Consider the following 21,235-nt stretch of genomic DNA (forward strand, 5'->3'; position numbering starts at 1 on the left):
GGGATGAGATAGACAACTTTAAATTCCTACCCTAGTGAAACAGACCACTTTAGAAAAAATAGAAAAGTCTTATTAAATAACGGTTATTTCTTGGTGAAATAAAGAAAATTGATCAATAAACCACCTTCACATTTAAGTTAACAGAAGCTGTGGTCCATGAAGCCGCACCTCCAAGAGATGCTCCCTGCACTTCTTGTGGGCAGTGTCTGCAGAGAAGCCAAGGAGTGGGTCATCCCTGGGGGATGCCTTCTGACACTCACACCTTCTCCAGTGACCGGTGAACATGTGAGGAAGCATCTTGCAGGTCTAAGCAATGTTCTGAAGGCTGTAATTTTATAAATATTTCCCCATACTCCCTGCACCCAGAAACTGAGGTGCCTACACATCACAGCCTGTGGGAGCAGATACCCAACACAACACAAGATGGCAGGCAGCTGACTGCCCAAGGCTTACAGCTCCTGGTTCTTTTTCTTAAGAAAGATAAGTATTTATTTTATTTCCACCTGAAAGCTGGTCCTCCTCACTAGATCTAGATCACTGCCACTCGCACACTGAGACAGGATCCTCGCAGGTCAGAGAGGCACTTGTCCCAGAATCAAACACTGGCCAAACTGCTTGAATGGCACCTCCATTTCCTTACTGGAATCAGTGTGTGTAAAGGAGAGTGAAAAGGAAGGCACAATTCTGTAAAGGACAACAGCATCTGCAGTTGTGTGCGCCCATACTGCACTATCAGTATTTCAGGGCCACCAGCTAACCTCAGGAAGTCAGGCTCCAACCAAGCATTTGGATTCCTCAACAAGAGCTGAGATTCCAAAGCAGTTTCCTGGCTTTAAGCTTGGAGGGTCTTCGTAAAACTTTGTGCCTCACAAACAGATTTCTGTGGACATTGTGTGCTCTGCAGAAAACCACGAACAGAATCAAAGTTACTCCGCTTGCTACCACAAGGGCACTATGCAGCAATTCCCCTGCTTCTGCACAGGGAGCAAAGGAGCTTCACTGAGTTGGCACAGATCCACTACAATAATTCTCCATCAATGTTATTTTGCAGCTCTGTTTTCCACTCATACATATGGTAAGGCGGCAGCTTGCGGACTCGGTGTATTGGTCTCTTGTGACTAATTGCCTAGGTAATAAAAAATGAAAAAAACTATCCTACCGCAGCTATGCAGCCACCATACTGCAGTACAAAGTGGACATACTCTCAAGTCTCCTGGGATTCCCCTAAATTTGCAGCCGGAATAGGGTTCAGAAAAAGGACACTCAAAGGTACAGCTCCACGTTGCCTGCGAGGCTCTTCAGCTGTGACCTCCCGGCTTCCCTGCAGCCACTCATGGGCAAACTCCGCACCTCGCACAAATTATCACATGGGTATCAAAAATATCTTTACAATGGAGTTTTTATTTCCATATATTTGAAGCTGCTTTCCCTTTTGTTTCTTCTCTAAACCGGTTAAAATGAGCATTAAGGGATATAATTATGTTGTTAGCTTAATTGCCTACTTAAAGCAGAATCTACAGGGGTTTAATGCAAGATTTGAAAAGGGGGTAAAAAAGGAAATTGGGATATTAATGGATACAATTTTAAAAATGAATCTCTTCTGGGGACAAGTGAGTTTGGGGCATGGGACAGAGCCTGTGGTGGGGGAGGTGGAATCAGCCCACATCAGTTGCTGCTGCAAGGTTTTGTGAAAAATGCAAATTGTTGGCCCATTCCTTCTTCAGCAGTCTAATTTTGGAGAATTTGACCTAATTAATCATTAACCACCACAAAATGTATCCCTTCAGTTTAAAACTTTAATGCTATTATTGGCGTGACACACTTCGGCTCAGGATAGGGGCTGTTATCTGGTACATGCCCGATGCTGCAAGAACCAGTCCAATTGGGAAAACTCTCGCTTCCATATCATATGGTGGACAAACAGTTTTCCACTGTCAGAAGAGCACAAACAGGACAACGGGAGCATGAATTAGGCACACAGCCCTTATTCTGAGTTACTGTCTAAAAAAGGCACTGGTGTCAATATGCAAACATAGAAGGATGCTGATCGCCCGTACAAGTCAGCCCATCCTCTCCCACACACGCTCATACACGGGCAGTCTTTTGTATTTATTTAGAAACTCTAAAACTAAACCTGCAAAGCTTTCCGTGTTTACACCGCCTCATTTAACTAATTTTATGCCAGACCAAAAAAAGCACAGCATGAAGCCTGACAAGCAGAGCTAAGTGCAATGCTTTTGGAGGGCTGGAGACCCAGCCACATGTTCCAAAGATCCCACCGCCTCCCTTGTGCATCTAAGTGCATCATACAGCCCTGTACTGGGGAAAGACCTTTAAGGATTTAGCAAAAACTGGTTTTTCATTCGTGGCCCTAAATGCCCCTAATTTCTGCATCCATTCTTCTTTCTTCCCATGTAGAGTATGTAGAGTTGCTGTGGCTGGTATTATTTCTGTTGTCGCAGTGACTTAGACACTTGGAGTGCTTTTGGGTTCCTACAACTATAGATTTAGCTTCTCGGGCACCAGCATTTGTCAGACCTAGAATTAACCTCAGCACGTCTCTGTGCTACCCTCCCTTCCCCATCTCGACTGCTTTATTTAAAGTATAGCTCTAACTAGAGCTCTAAACCTCAAGTTTGAGTCAGAAACCCAGTTTCTGCAGGTTTTTGACCGCTTTCCTGCCCAGCACTCACCACAGAGCTGGGGCACACTGAAGGCACACTCTTCAGGGGAAACCCCACTGCCAGGTTTACAAGGTTTTGCTGCATGTATAACCCACCAAGGGAAAACACTCCTGAAAATCCAATAAAGACATGTGGGAAATGCTGTTCTGCTCCTACAGAGATTGATCAAATCTTCCTCCATAGTGTTTGCTCAGAAATATGTAGTGAGCAAAACCAAGAGCCACCATCTTATCATTTTCCTGGAAAGAGAATCAAAATGGTGATGCAAAAGAGATGCTTTCCACCCAAAATGACTGGTACAAGAGCCCTCAAACAGCCTGCTCCCTCTCCTAAGCTGTCTTTTCCAATAGCTTATATAAATACAATTTTCAAATCTTTAAGAAAACCTGATTCTTCTGTATTTGTTTTCACACAGCCTTTTGCACACCCCACTAACAGATCATCACTGGGATTCTGGTGACTGATCGTATTTGATGCGGCTGCAAAAGGGACAGATGAATTATATTGATGTACTCAAAAATCACAGAATTAATGTATTTCAGGGTCTCCTTGGGAACACGATGGAAAAGCACATTGTTACAAAGTTTGCTATTACCAGGAATAATACATATAACGCAAATTAAGGACTTCAGAGGAGAAGCCACCTTGGATCATTTGATTAATACAGTAAGTACTTCCTATATGAATATAAGTGTATTTCAAACATCCTGAACTCAACAAAATTGGATTAATAAAGCACCAGAATTAAGACACTACGTTGAAAGGAAAAAATGTGAAAGAATTTGGAAATTAAGAGAGAGGGAGAAAGAAAATAAGCAAGGGGATGCATCAACCACTTACAAATCCCAGGACGTCGGACAGCAAGGATGAGCGACCACAGCCACCCTGGGGCCAGAAAAAGCAGCACCAGCAACCCATCAAAAAAATCCAGCTTTATAAGGCTGTACCAAAAACCTAACCAGGGAGCACAGAGCTTTCCCCATGCAGATTACATTAAAACCACATCTAAAAAAAATAACACGGTTACAAAATCAAAAGTTGGAAAATGCCAAAATTTTGGTTGAATCTACCCTGTGGTACAGGCTGCTAGCCTGCCCTGGGCTCTGATGCACCCTGGAGCTGCTTGAGCATACAGCACTCTTTCTGCAGCACCCCATATTTGTCCAACGCTCAATTCTCTTTAGAAAGAAATGAAAAGGACAAAAAAGAAAATTTCTAGCAGCCAAACTGATGTGGCAGGGAGCCACTGCTAGATGACCAGGTAGGTCATTCACTCAGCAATATTTCTCCAGAATATTTTTTTTTAATTTAGAATTCGAATTTTTAGAATATTTTTTAGAAATAAGTTATTTATTTATTAGTAGTATTTTTCCCATTTTCTCATACTGGTGTTTTGCCATGTCTCCATGTGAGGACAGGATGTAGGAGGGATGCTCCTGTCACCCACAGGCCCTGCTGTGGGCAGCACTTTCAGCCCCTCCAGCTGCCGTTTTCCCCTGGCTGAGCATTTGAAGCCCGAGTACTTTCAGAGGTTAATAATTCAGCCAGATCAGGGTGTTTTTCTACAGTGTCACGTCCCTGAAATACAAAAAGTTCTCCAAATTTTCCACTGAATGCCTAGGAGTGCTTTCTGCCTCTTTCCATGGAGAAGCAAAGTGCACAGGGACCGTGCTGGCCCCTACCCGTAATTCAACCACGCTTAAGGAGGGGAGGGCTCAAAAAACACACACACCAAAAATATATAACAGCACAGGAGAAAGACACAGAAGTGCCTAGGCCTGGCACAATGCACTTTCCCTGCCTGTGGAGCGATTTTTTCTGCTCACCATGGGCAAACACATTTTCCTCTGAATCTCATTAATCAGTGCAGGCAGAAGCAGCACTGCTGCAACTTCTCCAAACGAATTCCCCCCTTAGGCAGACACCTGGCTTGGAAAATTTCAGCCCAAACACTTAAAGTTTGGCAGAGTTATAAACAGTTGAAAACAGGGGCTCATAAGTGTTAGGCAATCTCCACTGCCGGCACCGCTGCCAGCTCTGCTGCAACACAGCCACTGAAGGGAAGCAAAGGCCAAAATAAAATAAAATAAAAAATAATTTATTAAAAAAAAACACTAAAGAAAAAAACACTGAATGAGTCATTGTTCGTCAGAGGAGAGGAGGAATTATGCCTTTTTTTTGTTTGTTTGGGAGGGGGTGGTGCTGTGGAGATACTGGAGGAAGAAAGGTTGTTTTGTTTTGCATTGTTTTATAGATATATCACAGGAAAAGTCTTGTTTCGCGATTAAGCTAAGCTATTAATGACAAGCAAAATGGCTGACAGTCACACCCTACACTCTCTGGGTGATGAACAAAGTATTATTTTTATTATTTACCAAAACAGACCAGCCCTCCCACCAGTGGCGGCTGGGCCTGGTGCTGCTCATGGACTTGGCATGGCACAGCCAGGCTGCTGCCACCACCCAGCCCGGCACTGCCACCAGGTCCGGCCCAGCAGCGTCACCGGACCCGGCAGTGCTGCCCAACGTGGCAGTGTCACCAGGCCTGGCAGTGTCACCGGGCCCAGCAGTGTCACAGGGCCCGGCCATGCCACCGGGCCCAGCAGCGCCGTGGTTCGGTGTTGACCCGGGTCAGGCCCGCAGGGCTCAGCCACAGGGCTCGCGCTCCTCGCAGGTACAAGGCAATGCGGCATGGAGGCACGGTGTGAAACCAGCAGGGCTGGTGGCACAAGGCAGCACAGCACGGCCGCTCGAACAAGAGGCCTCTTCAGGGTTGTTTGTGGTTTGTTTGTTTTTTCTTTTTTGATGAAGCGAAGAAGAAATAACATTAATGAATCATGAACAAGTCACGTGCCTGGCGACCTTGAGGAGACACCAGCAACTCCTGCTCATTTATTTGCCAAACACAACTAGGAAATAAATATAAAAGCATCGCTAGCCCGTGTCCTTCCAAATCATGCTTTCAGAAGAAGAAAAAGAAAAGACGTCTGGACAATGAGGAAGAAGGGAAGGATTTAAACAAACAGCTCCAGTGCAAACCCGTGCCTGGCTGCCTGGCAGGAGCCTGCACGACGTCAGGCATTGCAGGTGCCTGCAAACCCCAGCCCACTCCTCTGCTATTACAATTCTGGTAAAGCCCTTAATACCTCAAGCTTATATAGTTGTGCTTTGGAAAAAAAAAAAATAAAAAATCAAAGTACATTGGGACCTTTAGGTGTGGCTTTTTTTTGCAGTTCCTATTTAAGTTTTAGCAAACCTACTGAAATGAGTGACTGTAGGCATCACCCCATCAACTTCAGCCACCCAAATTTTGATTCATCAGCTGACAACAGAGACACAAGTGCAAGGCTGTTTTGGGGAGGAAAGCACACTCTGCCCACCAGGGAGACGAGGATGGAGCAGAGAGGATGGAACAGTGTCCCTGTCCCCTACAATTCCAACCTTTTTGGAGCATCCCCGAGCATGCCAGCAGTGGCGCTCTGTACCCCGGGAGAGCCCTGCACAGGCCTCGCTGGCATAAAAACACCCATGCTCTGAATCGTGCCCTTACCTACTAAAACGAGAAAAAAATTAACTAAAACCTCAATGGAGAATTTCTTGACCTACACAAGGAGAATTTCCCACGGTTGCCAATGCTATAAAAAAGACTGTGGAGACGAAATACTATTTTAAATTTCTTCTTGGATTGGCAACAAAACCCTGAATTTTAAGGTCATCTTAGAACAGTTTTTGAAACATTTTGAATTAAAATGGCCTTTTTTTTTTTTATGTTTCTGTGGTGCATCATGGGCTTGGTTTTATTTTTTTTTATTGGTTTTAAAGGGGAATTAATTTACCCAGTCTTCTTCGGAACGCAGTATTAGTTAAGCACACGCTAATAGAAACGCAAATCAAGACAGGGCCAAGTGACATAATTGCTTTCCAGACGGGCGAACGTGCCTGCGATAGAGTAGCCCATCTGCTGAGAAAACAAGTGCAACAACTGCTCCATTTTTTTTTTTTTTTGAAGAAAAGGTGCAGCAGCAAACCCACAAAATAGGTTTCACTTCCAGCAGTCAGCGCCTCAGCCATTTTTATAATCCTTGTTTTTCTTAGATTATCCCAGTGTGGTTTTCTCTTGTTTCCTTGTTGAGCATTATTTAACCAGCATAAAGTATGCAATCATTAAGCCGCGCGACGCAGAGCCAACTGGTCATCCAGAAATGACCAACAGCAGCAGCCAGTCATTTCTGAAATAACTGGTTGGTTGGTAAATCGATAAAAATAAAATCGCCTTTGGTGAATTTAATTTGAAGCCAACGACGGATGCTCTGTGGGTTTGGTTCCAGCCCTGCAACACGCTGGGTCCCCACCGCACCGGGAGCCTCCAGACAGGCGCAGATTTATGGGAAAGATGCAACTGTCAGTGTCCCTACAGCAACAAACATTTTAAAAAAATAAAATTTGAGACAGAGTTTCTCTCTCTTGTCGGAAGGAGACTTGCAATCAGTTAAGTTCTTCTTTAAATTAGGTATTGCAGGTAACAACACACACACATTTTCCTCCAGCTGACTGCGGCTGCACCAGGGAGCCAGTGGGTGCCACCACCCGATGCTCACGGGCAGTCCACCACAGCAGGCAACACTTCTCCAATTCCTTTCACGTCCAACCTCTCCCAGTGTTCACAAAGCCTCGCAGCTCTCTATCCTGATTTCGACAGGCAGGGGGCTAACCCCAAACGCTCGGGTTGTGCCCGTGCTGGCTCCTGGTGCTCCCTGAGCCGAGCTGTGACCTAACTCCCAGCTCCCCGCCGGCAACGGGCAATCATTAACCAGGGTGGCCACAGGCGCTGAGTGCTCACACCTGCCCGGCCAGGGAAAGTTATGTGAAATAACAGCCAGGAGGAACCCTCGCTGCCCCAGAGAGGCTCAGATGGAGTGATAACACGCTTGTTCCCGCGAAAAAAAAAACTACAAACAAACAACAAATCAGTGTGCAAAAAGCGCAAACCCACCATCTACTCCTCCCAGCATTTCAAGGCACACAGGGACAAGCGACCTGCAGCCCCCCTTTCATTTAGGGCTGATCAGCCCAGCTGCTGCTCCCCTGCGCTGCCTCCTGCACCCGGCCACGGCTCCAGGCCAGCCCCTCGCTCCCTTCAAGTCAGAAAACCCCTCTCTCATTTAACAAACAAAAAGTTGTAGGAAGTCTGAACGAGCCCCAGGGTTTGTGTGCGTCCAGCACCACTTTTGCCACTGTTTACCCATTTGGTCAATCTCGGTTTTGCAAATGAGAGGACCCAGCTCCTCGTTCACCTGGGCTCCTTGTTCACTTGGTGGGGCACGGGGACGGGGACGTTTCTCTCATTTTGAAGTTTCCAAGTGCACCGAACCAGTTTTTCCTGTTTCCTTTCAAATTAATGGTCACCACCAAACAGGTGGAGAAACAGCCCGTGCCTTCCCCTCCCACACAGCGCCCGCCACGGCCACCCCAAATCCCCGGGGCCAGCACTGCCACCCTTGGGCCCCAGCTCCTGGGGCAGCCCAGCAGCATCCTGCGTGTCGACCCACGCGGGTCTCCTCCTGCTCCAGCCGCATGCCATTGGTGCCGTTGAAGCGTGGACGACAGCAGGACCATCCCTTCTTTCCCTCCCGCTCCGGTAGTCCCAAGCCAACAGGTATCAAGGTTTTTGCAAGGAAAAAAAACCCTCAATGGGAGTGATTTCTGTTCAGGTGCCCACTATTTCCCTGAAAAAAAAAGAAAAAAAAAAAGTATTTTTGCAAAAATCAAGGGAGGAATTCCTGCCCCTCCGCTGGCACCACCCTCTTCCTCCTGCAAACGCAGCCCAGCTGCCCTCACTGCCACCACGGGTCCTCGCACATCAGACCCGAGACAGAGGGACAAAACCTATTTCATCCCGAGACAGAGGGACAAAACCTATTTCATGGGTCCTGCGATGGCAGCAAGCCCCTGGCACACTCACCAACATTTAAAATGACTCCAAGACACACAAAGAGCAGAGATGCACTCATTTGTAGGGGCCAAACACATCCAACAGCAGTTAATGACTGGCAGTTGTTTAGTCCTGTCACAGGGCAAAACATTTAGGCATCTGATTTTTAATACTTTCTTGTATCTCTGTGTATACCCACATGAAAACAAGTTTTGAAATGAAATGCATAACCACTGTGGGATCACTGAATTTGTTGCCTTGCTTTCGGTAGAAGAAAGCCTGAAATGGAAGCTTTGCAATTTTTCAAATACAGAATTTGAGTTCTCAAGAGATCATTAATTTTTGTTTAAAAAAAAATAAAGTTATTTTGTAACAAAAATATTGAATGTCTAAACTAAGTCAAAAGTTAAACATGCCACTGCCAAACTTCTGCAAGGCCCAATCTCTATATTAAGAAAAGAGATTGTAAAACAAACAAAACTTCAAACAACATAAAATCCATGATAACCCATATCCAACAGCAATACTTCTTTCGCTATGTGTAAATTTCTAATTATAACCACAGCAAAAAAAATTGTTCCAAATCCAATCAGAATTGCTCCTACCTCATCCCAAGGGACTAAATTTACCCAATCACAACTTAAAAAATTATTTCCATATGTTAATTATTTCTTGTAAAAGATTAACTCACTTCTCTTTTGCGTTACAGTAAAGTACATTTGAACAGCTCGAACTCGGCCAAGCACCGAATTGTGGGACTTTTCCACATTTCAAGCCCAAAATAGATGCTTGCAAAGCAAAATGTGAACCCAAGCAAACTTTTACCCAGTCAGGCCTGTCCTCGTCAGCAATTGCACATATTGGTCAACGTCTGTTTGAGTGTTCAGTTGGGCTGAGGATGAACAAGACATTATTTTTTGATGTCCACCCAAGGCAAAGAGTCCATGTGACAACCCTGCCAGGGAAAGACGTTTGAATCGAGGTCCAGTCACTACTCCGCGCTGAGGAAGATGAAGACACCGGCGATTCAGGCAGCTTCTGTTGGTCCTTCTCATGCTCCAGCTCCTCCGTCCCGTCCTTCAGCCTACACAAGCTCTGCTCTCACAAACCCTCGCTGCGGCCAGACATGGCACGCGACCTCCAGCAGCCGAACTGAGCTGGTACCCAAGAGGACAAGCACTGACCCAATAGGTATTTTATGTATTTTTTTGGTTTATCTTAGTCCCACAGGGCCAAAACGGCACAAAATGTTCCTGCCGGCCTGCAGAGCAGTCACAGGGACAGCTGGGGACTGTAGCAGAGGAGCTTCCAACAGCACGGAAGCGCTCAGCTGCCTCCAGTCCCATAAACTTAAACCGATCCATAAGACTGTTTGCTTTGTCAATATGAAAGTACAGCATAAAGCCTTCAGGCACCAGTTAAATCTCAACATCATTGTATTTATAGTTATGAATAATAAGAGCTTTTCCACAGCACTATAGCGGCAAGGCATAATTCAACAGAAATTCAATTTTTAAAGGATGATGAATTGTGATACAGTGAGATTTTTATGCTCCTATGACTATTAAGAAGCCCATGATATTCATTTTAGTAAAGTAAAAATTGAATATGGCAAAGTATTGCTCACGACTCTGGTAAGAACACCACTACCGGCATCTGCACAGATCTCCATCGCAAGTAGGCAAGAGGTGGGCAGATGCAGACTCCTGGGCTGTGTCATCCCTGCTGTCAGCTGAGAGTTCGGAAATCACTGAGCATCAGCATCCTCCTGAGCACCTCTCGTAAGAGGCTCATTCCACTCTTGCATCACACCACACCGTGCCAATTCTGAAACTCTCCCTTTCCAAAATTCTTTAGCATTTCTCCCTCTGATTCACCAGTAACTGCTCGAAGACCAATTTAAATGCCTTCTCCAGCCCTTCTCCCATCTACTCATCATCTAGCCCATCTCTTTAGCAATGTCCCAAGGAGCAGGACAATAACTCCTGCACAGATGACACTTTGCTCACAATGGATCTCTCTCATCTGTTGGTTATTCCTGAGAATCACACAAAAGGTTTTTCCCAATTAGGATTTTGTGTTAGCTTATTCGGTGTTCCTACAGTATCTCTTCTTAAGTCAAGCACTGCTTTTGCTTCCGCAGACCCAACCTCCCCTCTTTTTGTTCATCTCTCCAGACCATGAGTCAATCATCTGCTCCTTTAAAGCACCACCAGAATCCACCTCCTGAGACTTTGTCCCCTCAGCACAAACCAGCCGTCAGGACGAATCACAGCAGCAGAACTGATGCCCTGACTGTGGCACTGCCATAATCAGCTGAAAGAGAGAAAGAGACGAAGAAATTCTGAAGTGAGCAATTACAGACCAGCCCATGCACGAGGATGCTTCTGCTTAATTTGATCAGCTGGTGGCTGGCTTTTACCCTAAACTACAGGGGTTTCTCTCTTTAATAAAAACCTTTATACCCAATCTCTATTAACCACAGTGGCTTTCAGCATCCAAATAAAGATGTTTTAAAATTCTGATGCTCTTACTTATCACTGATTTCCAGCAGTAGGCTCCGTATCTACAGCTCTGTGTGTCATTTTAAAGGGACTGATTCACCACCAGGCTTCATTTTACCCCCAAATAAAGGCAACAACGCATTCCAGCCCAATGCCTGAAAAACAAATGCTTATTCACAGACCTCTACACAAACTGGCTTGTGTTCAGGCAGAGCACCCTGCAGCCCAGCTCTTTGTTGCCCTAGGGCCCTACTTAAATCTAGAAATCGGTCCCCTGAGCTGACTTCTGGCACCAAGCTGCCATGGTTTTCAGCACGGGGTAGGGCCAGATGCTCAACACGGACCTGTGAGGATGCACACACGCCGTGGGACTCAGACCCCTGCTACCCCACACGAGCTTTCCCATCGCATTTTGCAAACACCCAGCAGAGCCAAGTTCTCCATCCCTTCCACTGTTGTATAATTGTCAAGGACAGTCACATAGACAGCACGTGCTCAAAGCACCATCTGAAAAATACCTGAAACCTGTTAAATAAGGAGCATAATGTCCAGAGGCAAAAAAGATAGGCACGGTCCATGTGCTCCCAGCATTATGAACTCCAGCTTCTCATCCATCTCCCAACCATCTCCCTGGGATTCCCACAGCTCACCTCCTCCTTCTCTATCCTCACAGCCCCCTGTGCCAGAGACTGGGGAAGAGAGTAGGTAGGTCTCACTACCTCGAGCACTCCCCAGTGCCCGCCATTCACACACACTCAAAAACTCTTATTCCCTTCTAAACCTTGATTCAAGGCTTTGCAGCTTTTTGAGCCTTCCAGCTGGCTTTAATGGTCTTTGGAAAAGGCTCACTGAGCCTCTTAAGCAATGCTCCATAGCACACATAGTTCCCATCTAGCAAAACCTGCAGGCAAGGTGCTGGTCCAACAATGCGGCAGCTCTGCCTTGGTGTAGCCTGACCTGTTACAGGTTTGCTGGGGACACGTGAGTGCTGTATGGGTCAGATGTACCCGGTGAACACCAACCACGTTCTTCAAGAAAACACCGTGAGGTCTGCCTAGACAGCCAACAGACTCCTAGAAAACAGCACTAAGGTGGGAAAACTCTTTGGGAAGGTAGATTTCATGACTCATAGCCATTCATCCACCTGCCAGCATCTCTGGAGGTAGGTAACCCATTTCTGGCCACCAAAACCCCATCACCAAGAACGCCAGTGGCCACCAGGAGGAGGCACAGACCTGACCTTCACATGCACCATCCCCTCCAAGACACTGTCAGCAGCGTTTTGGATCAGTTATAAACAGGTGTCTTTAAAACACAGATCGAGCCAGGAGCTATGTAGACACCTAAAGCTCTGCACTACTTTCAACTCAATCCACATTGAGAGATGCAGGTGACTGCTCTGACCAGCAATGCCACCCCCATGCCCAGGCATTTCATACACACAAAAACAGCTTGTGCAGCTTCTTCTGCGAAAACATAGCCACCACCACGAGCAGGGTAGAAGGACACTTGTCCCTTCAGTCCTCCAGACCCTCCTCTTCATACTCCTTTCAGACTGTGGACATCCCTGCCACGTCCTGCTACACCCAATGGCAATGGGTCAGATCCCAGGGAAGCATGGACTTTCAACACAGATGAAACTTCTCAACAGCTCACAGCACAGTACGCCTCTAGAAGCATCACGTAGCATGGTCCTTCCCAACAAAAAAGGGAAGGAAAAAAAAAACAATTATGAGGAAATGGTAGTAACTGTGTGATGCTGCCAGAGCAAAGAGAGGCTTGGACACGCCACAGCAGCTTCTCCTTCAACACTCATACCTGTGGCAGACACAATGAACACTCCTCAGACAGAAAAACGCGGGGAAAGGATTCAACACCATTTTGCTGCAGGTATGAGTAGCCTGCGCCAACCCAGCTAAAAAAATCTTATCAAGACATTCATCCTGTATGCCTTCTTATGGGAAAGAAGAAAAAAACAGCCTTGTCAAATGCACTTGGCATTATATCCTGATAAGATTTATGGCGTCGGTTGAGAAAGATAACTATTTTAGCATAAGAGACTTAGACTTCTGCACGGCCTGCTATTGCACAAGATGCTAATTCAAAAAAATTAGCCCTAGAACAGAAATCAATGCAAACATATACTAACTGGATTAAAAACTGGCTATTTGATAAATATTGAAAACTAACTGTAATAGGGGATCCTTATTTCTTCTAAGAGAAAGCATTCCCTGAAAGGATTTGGTATCTATCAGTGATTTACAAGCAGCCAGAAAATCACTCCCCGTCATGTTTGCAGGGAACATAAAATTAAAAATTAGTTGCACATAATTAAAGAGGACAGGTCACTAATACAATGCCATCTGGATCAATGGGTGTGCTGGACTCACTTAAACAAGATGCATTGTTAACGGAGCCAAACACAAGGTTGTACAACTAGCGTGAAAACAATAAGCAGCAGATGGACAGCGTCCTGCATGAGCGACTGGAAACCCACGGTTCTCCTCCAGTAACCAAAGGGACCCCTTCTGCCTGCGTGAGACCGTGGGGAGAGACAGGGGGTGGTCAACACAGGAAGATGAGGTTGTACGATGTAAGACGAGGTGTCACCACCAGTGACATCATTATTTTCATAGAATCATTAAGGTTGGAAAAGACCCTCAAGATCATCTGGTCCAACCATCACCCTACCACCAATGTCACCCACTAAACCATGTCCCTACGTACCAGGTCCAACCTTTCCTTGAACACCCCCCAGGGACAGTGACTAGAGCACCTCCCTGGGCAGCCCGTTCCAACGACTGACCACTCTTTCTGATAAGAAATGTCTCCTGATTGTTTTAATTGTTGAAGAGTAGGGGCATGATGTTTCCATTTTTCCACTCACCAGGGACATCGCCCAAATGAAAGGACTTTTCAACTGTGATGGAGAGAGGCTTTGGCAACTACATCAGCCAGTTCCCTCAGGACCCTGGGGTTCATGTCATCAGGTCCTGTAGACCTGTACCTGTTTAGATTCATCAGGTGGTGTCGAACCTGCTCTTCACTTACAGTGGGTGGGACTTTGATCCCCCAGCCTCCATCTATGGGTTCAGGGAAATGAAAGACTTGGGAAGCCCGTCTACCAGTGCAGACAGAGGCAAAGAAGTTGCTGACTACCTCAGACTTCTCCGTGGCTGTCGTTACCAATCACTCAGATATAGAAACTCACTCCAGATATAAGAAATCAGCCACCTATAATTGCTTACACACTACAATTTGCACCCCTCAGTCTATTTTCACAGATGTTCAAGGTGTATGGTGGCCCTCGGGGACTCCTCCTGTCACCCCAGCGCAGCAGCCCGAAGGGAGCTGGGTCCTCTCTTGTGCTCTTCCTCGAGGTTCTGTGCAGAAGGGATGCCACCTCTCGCACAAGGGCTGGGGGATGGGAAAGAAGCACTCACACAACCCCTGAGAATTGGCAACAGATTTCTTTATTGCCGGGACATCTTGCAGGTAAGCCTGCGGGATGTCCGTGGTGTTTGGTGGCTCCAAGCTAATGCTTGGGATGGAGCCTGAGCATCAAGCAGGGAGCTGGCCGGGCACTCCTGCGACGCTGTTGGTGCTCTCGGATGGAAGAGAGCAACGACATGCTGCGGTAGTCCCAGGTCTGTTCTGGTGGAGATGGATCCACTTCCATTTGTTCCTCTACATCTTCTGGTGGATTCGTCTCCATGGGCTCCACAGTGTTTGGCAGAAGGATAAGCCAGTCTTTGCCCGGGACTGCCCAAACAGGATGCCTTCCATCCCGAATGTTTTCAGGCCAGGGTGCCGAACCAGGGGGTCGTCCAGTTCCACCCTGAGGTCCCATGCCACTGCCAGCTTGATTTTCACGCATGGGTTCGATGCTGCCATCTGTTTTCCAGCCATGGCTGGGTCCCACGCTCCGTTCCGGACTATGGGCACACCTCTGCTCCCCACGGCTGTCTGCCTGATGCTCCTGATTTTGCCCCACGCCACCGTTGCGCCTATGGGAAGGCCCAGGCCCCCTGTCGCTGGATGTTAGAGGGGGCGGCCTGTTCCCCGCATCGTTGTGGTACCAGTGGTACCGCTTGTATGTGTGTGTGGGCTGCGCGCCAGAGGTCTCTCGAGCACTGGTGTCTCTTGTGCTGCCGGCGCTATCCCTCCGCCCGTGACACTTCTCCTTCTTGTTAGCTGCATTCCTTCTTGGTGCTTCTTTGGACGGCATTGCTGTCCTCGCACACCAAGCAGGGCTGCTTCTCGCCGTGCCGCTTCTAGTCTCCTTCCCGCCGCGTACGCCGGCTGTCAGAGGACCTAGTCGCTGAGCGAGTGGTGGGCCAGCTGCAGGGGGGCCTGTTTTATAGGGCCCGCAGCACATGCGGGGCAGTGGTGGCCACTGTGACCTCAGCAAGCCTCTGCGATGCAGCGGCCCATGCGTGGCCAAAGGCGGCTGTGTTGGGAGCGGCCTGGAAGATGGAAGAAGGAGGAGGGTTGGGGGGCTGAGGGCCCCTTTTCTGGGGCTGGCTCCCCCGGGCCATTTGGCTTGCCAGAGAGAAAGGCTGCCCCTTGACCACAGGGACTGCCCTGCACCTCCCATCCTGTGCCCTGGGTTTATTTTTAACACTGTTTTTTAGGTAATTAAAATTACTTTACAGAAAAGAACAGAAGCAAGGTGCATCTTGAGGCCTAATTTGCATGTGCGCTTTGTGCTCTGAGTGAGGAATTTCTACCTCACGTCACACCCAAGCTAAATCTCCCCTCCATTTGTTCAAAGCCATTATTCCTGCTTCCATGGCTACGCTCCCTGACAGAGTCTCTCTCCAGCTTTCTTTAAGCCACTTTTATGGGTTAGGTTAGGTGGCAAAACTGCAGGACCTTGCAAATTGCAGCCTGGTAAGACCTTGTTCCACATGTTCCACATGATGCTTTCCAGCTCAGGCTCTAGCCTCTCGTCAGTGTAACACAGAATCACAGAAACATTAAGGTCGGAAAACACCTCCAAGATCACCTGCTCCAATCACCCCCCTACCACCAATGCCACCCACTAACCCATGTCCCTCAGCACCACGTCCAACCTTTCCTTAAACACCCCCAGGGACGGTGACGCCACCACCTCCCTGGGCAACCCGTCCCAATGCCTGACCGCTCTTTCTGAGAGGAAATGTCTCCTAATCTCCCACCTGAACCTCCCCTGGCGCAACTTGAGGCCACTCCCTCCAGTCCTATCACTGGTTACCTGTGAGAAGAGGCCGACCCCCAGCTCCCCACACCCTCCTTTCAGGCAGTTGCAGAGAGCAATAAGGTCTCCCCTGAGCCTCCTCTTCTCCAGAGCAAACACCCCCAGTTCCCTCAGCCGCTCCTCACAGGACTTGTGTCCCAGGCCCTTCACCAGCTTCGTTTCCATTTCTTTTGCCCTTTTATGTGCAGCAATGACAAACTGAAAGGGAAAGAGGCACGATCAGCACCTGACTCCTTGCATCCTACGCGTATGAGAGACGTGCCCTTCCCTCCTCACTGACTATGGACATGGACATCTAAACCTGAGAGAGACTAATACCATTTCCAGAGTCTTAAAATCAGAGTTATGTACCTTTTCCTAAGAAAAAACATCAGGCCAACCAAAAACTGTGGGTTGGACTCTGGAATTATTGCCCTGCGCAGTACAGGAGGTTGTGGCTGGATGATCACAATGAGCCTCTCCAGCCTTGAGAGCTACAAATCCATGGAAGGTAAACAGAGCATCATTTGGACTAGGGCCATTCAGACTTTAAAGCCAGCCTCGCTTTCCTCAATCTTTCCTGGATGGGATGATTGCAGTCCAAGAGCCTGTTTATTTTTTGCTGAATTGGTCAGATGGGTTCCTATCAAAAACAGAGCTAATTCTCCAGCAAATTTGATTGCATTTAACAAAAATCTGCATAGCTTGGACTCAAGGATCCTAACTTACGCTTGCAGAACCCAGGGAAAGAAAGAAGGAACGAGGTAGCAATTATTTTCTTCCCACTTTATGTCTTATAAACCCCTTTTCCTCCTTGGCTGCCCAATTTATTTTTTATTACTGCCCTAGATGGCAGCTCCAGAAATGAAACACTTAACCTCTGCAAGTTGCTTCTCTTAATGAATACGCAGCAGTTTGCTATTCATTACATCCAAAAGGAAAAGCCAAATCTGTTTCTGCTGCATTAGCCAGCACGGCTGTTAAACGCTGCACAGAGAGTAGTCATGGCGACCTTCTCGGAAAGGAAAACTGGACTTTTCCAAAGGCTATTGTCAGCGCTCAAAAAAAAAAAAAAAAGCAATGTGTTTTGGCTTTTTCTTTTTGTATTGCTACTTTGGAAGTGAATTCAATGCCAGCAAATGATGGCAGACTGACAACAATAAAGAATGAGTTTGTCCACAGACCAGGCACAATATACTCAAGGTGAGAGAGTTTTCAGACGTGGTTTGCTGTTTGGGTACCTCAACTGTGACCTGAAAATTGTCACCTTTAAAATGACGCAGCGATTGATCTCCATATATAAGAAAATCCTTGGCCTCTCTGCTAAGTCTACTGGTCAACGTCCAGCTGGTTCATGATCTACAACCCATGGCAAATTTGGTTAAGTCTACAAGGACAGAGCCATGTCACCATGTCGAAGCTATGAGGTGGTATCTTTTCTACATCTAAAGAGGACAAAGACAAGGTAAATGGAGATAACTTTGGGAAGAAGGCTCCAGAGGCTCAATAAACGTCATTCTATTACTCTAATCATTCAAAAGTATTAGAAAATCCAGAATGTCTAAAACATCCCAATGTCTCCCAAACACCAGTTAATATTGACAATTTTGAAGTGAGTTGATGAAGTCATTTCTCTTGTGTTCTTGTGCTGGGAAATCTAAAACAGATTATACAGCTTGCCCAGAGCCACACAAAAAGATTTTGTGAGAACCAGACACTTGTCTTTGGAATTTTAGTCTTGTGTTTTATTCATAAAATTGCTCCTTCATTCTGGAGAGGTTATCTAAGTGCCTGGGGTCATCCCCAGCCTCTCCTGGGTAGCCAAAACATCAGAAAGGCAATAGGCACAACCTGGCCAGTAAAAGCAAAAATACCAAGAGCACTCCAAACTGCTTATTGCTACTGTAATTACTATTAAAAGAAAACAGGATCATTTGATATCTTTCCAAAGGTAAGGAGGATGTTGTGCCAGGATGGAGGGATCCAGGTAATGAACTCAGTGCTGGAGAACACTATCCAAAGAGCATTAACTCTGACACACAAGCAACTACAATATATAACTAGTTACTGCTCCTTGGGGTCTGTTGATAGCTTTCTCTCAGAAAATAGATAGATAAATAAATAAATAAAGGTTTCCTGGAGTGTTCCCATGTGGCAGGTAACACAAGCAGATGCTGCAGTCAGCCACTGAACAGAATCACAAACTGAACAAGCAGAAGCATCAAAGAGTTACCACACCTTCCTGCTTCTAACAGATGTGACATTTGGGCTTGACAAAAATGCATAAATATCCCAGACCCAGAAGTCTGAACTCCACCTCCCTGTTAAGCACCAAACAAGAGTCCAGACCCCACTCTGCTTCCCCCAAACCATCCACCTCTGGCTCCCCACCAAGGTCCAACGTTTAAACGGCCAGAGCCTGGACTTCAAGTCACCCCTAACACAGTAACCTCTTCGGACAAAAGCGGTGCTTTCCACCCCATTCTGGTAATTAACCAAGTGGATTTGTTCTTCAGTTAACTGGAGAATCCTCGATTGCCGTCCAGCCACGCAGTGCAACTATAGAGCTTTTATGGCCGGCTGTGACAGCACTCTTCCAGAAATAGCAGGCAATGACACTTGCAGAGGTGGCTTGGCAACCAAACGCATTGGCCAGGCCTTGAAAAGTGCTGGCCAACACACACTGTTCGGCATGTAAAGTGCCAGATCATCAACTTCTGGTCTTAAGGCTCTAATCTATGTCCTTGCAAAGCCGACACAACTACTGCTTTCCTCCAGCAACATGTAGGAAAACACAAAACCTGAACAGAAAGCGTAAATCCCAACCCAATAAACCCCTTGACTTTGGCGAGCGTAACATTTTCCTCTGAATGTTCTCCATGTCTTTGAGGTAAGTGGCAAACAGTGCTGAAGAAGGTGGACAGAGTTCCCGCTACCTGTCACCCACAACTTTGAGGACCCGCAGCACTGGGTCTTGCTTGTTACTGCCAGTCTGCACAATCACTCATTTTTCAACAAACTGTAAAACAAATCAAACAAAATAAGCTGATAGAAAGGGCAGCCACACCTGCCACACAGACCTCGCACTCTTCAACACCTTACCCACACACACCACAAAGCTGTCTCATTTCCTACATGTTTATTTGCAGGGCGAAATGCTTACTCCTTATTTTATTTTTATGTATTTAACTTTCAGCACTACACAGTTCCTATCTTCAAAGCTTCTGAATACCAGATGAGAAAATCGTACCTCAATGGCACATCAGCCATTTAGCAGAGCAAGCGTCCATCCCAGGTAGTTCTAGGACAGGCAGGTGACGAGTGCCAGGAACTCTGCGGTGAGGTTGTCTGCAACAGCCAACCTAAACTCTGTGACCAGAATTTACTTCTAAAATTGCACATTTTGGCTCAAAGGATTGTCGCCTTTATTGGCTCTCCGACATTCACACCTACCACCCCACAGCCACCATCGGGAATGCTGACGGGTGGGTGAGGGTGGTCCTTGTTCTCCCACCAGCAATGCTGCTGCCGCTCAGACGCCGCGGCCTGGGCATGCAGAGGGGCTGCAGGGCCCACGGCAGGAGGAGCGCGCTGTCTCCTTGAAGGCTGGAGGCTGACCACGGTAGAGCAGTATGCAAAGAGCTAGATAGCAAAAGCTTATTATCGTATGAGAGGATACTTTGGAAAGCACCAGATAATGTGATTTTATCCTTTTTGCTTTCATTTTTGGAGCGGACAACACAAGCGTGAAGTGCGAGTACCATCATCTTTCACAGCACTCAGAGGAAAAGCCCGCCCCACGCAGACATGCCCTTTCCAGGACACGCTCTCTTTGCAGAAAAGGACAGCCTCAGAGCAGAGCTCAGCACCATCTGAAGAGGACATCGATGCATTTGTAGAGCCCAGCCCATGGCGCTGAGCACCCCCAGGACACGCACCAAGGGATCCCACGGGGTAAGGTACAGCTCCGGGCGTCCCAGTGCCCACAGGGTGCTCCTCTCGGCACGCTCGGGCACGAGGGGATGCTGAGGGGCTCACACAGTTGTGTCCACCACGAGGGGTCAGGCAGAGGGGGTGGTGGTGACAGAACGGCTGGATGGGAGCTTCAGCAATTCAAATCCTGCAGAAACAGAGAATGTATCATGTGGGTTCTCTCCTGGACCCCACACAGAAACCACCCAAGAGCTTTAGATGTATGGGACAGACTTCGAGACCACACCAACTGCAGGCCCAGAAAGCTGCTGCGTGACAGGGGAAGGCCCAAACCAAGATGGTTTCTTCCCAAAACGCTCCTCCCAGCCCCACCTTGTGCTGCTTTGCTCAGTGTTCAATGCTATGCTCCAAATGAACAGCTTTAAATCTTTTTCTTTTTTTTTTTCTCACTTTTCTCAAATATTTTGAAGGTGTGAGCACTCCAACAGGCTTGCTCTCCCAGCAGCCTTCTGCCAGCCACATGGGGGGGCCTACACGCACCCTGGTGCAGCCATACAGCCCCTTCCCATCAGGTACGGGGGATTCAAAGCACAAACTTCAGCGTTTAACAAGGAGATGATCCAGGCTGCTGGACTGGGAAACAGCCAAAGGTCCATCCGAACCACTGCTGTCTCTGCTGGACCAGCCACCCAGTAAGACCAGTAACACTGTTAGGATTTTTTGCCCTTAATTCAGCACTAGTGGATGGGAACCGGAGCCGTGAGCTCGTCCTGCGTCCAGGCACAGCCACGGGCTGCAGATGCTAGCGGTGCCCGGCGAAACCTGGGGATGCCCCTGCAGAGTGGGTCCTGCATGGAAGGAATTTCTCCATCAAACCCATGCCAAGGGTGGAGAAGTGCAGGTGGCTACAAAACGTCTTCCCTGGGCACAGCTACGCTTTCGGTCTGAAAGCTGCCAGTAACAAC

The 21,235-nt window shown here is 47.3% G+C and overlaps 2 protein-coding genes across 15 annotated transcripts in view; both read right to left on the reverse strand.

The window, feature by feature from the left end:
- The window catches only part of ZNF618 (zinc finger protein 618), a 166,593-nt gene that overhangs the window by 110,365 nt on the left and 34,993 nt on the right, over positions 1-21,235 (reverse strand). The gene's annotated exons all lie outside the window — the stretch shown is intronic.
- On the reverse strand, positions 478-20,252 carry LOC310884989 (uncharacterized protein). Its single transcript, XM_083807670.1, has 2 exons — positions 19,588-20,252; positions 478-15,585 (listed from the first exon to the last, which is right to left on the reverse strand). The coding sequence occupies exons 1-2, from the start codon at positions 19,605-19,607 to the stop codon at positions 14,655-14,657; spliced, it is 951 nt and encodes a 316-aa protein (XP_083663796.1). The 5' UTR covers positions 19,608-20,252; the 3' UTR covers positions 478-14,654.

This window comes from Anser anser (genome assembly GCF_964211835.1).
Source record: "Anser anser genome assembly, chromosome: 21".
Taxonomy (NCBI): Eukaryota; Metazoa; Chordata; class Aves; order Anseriformes; family Anatidae; genus Anser; species Anser anser.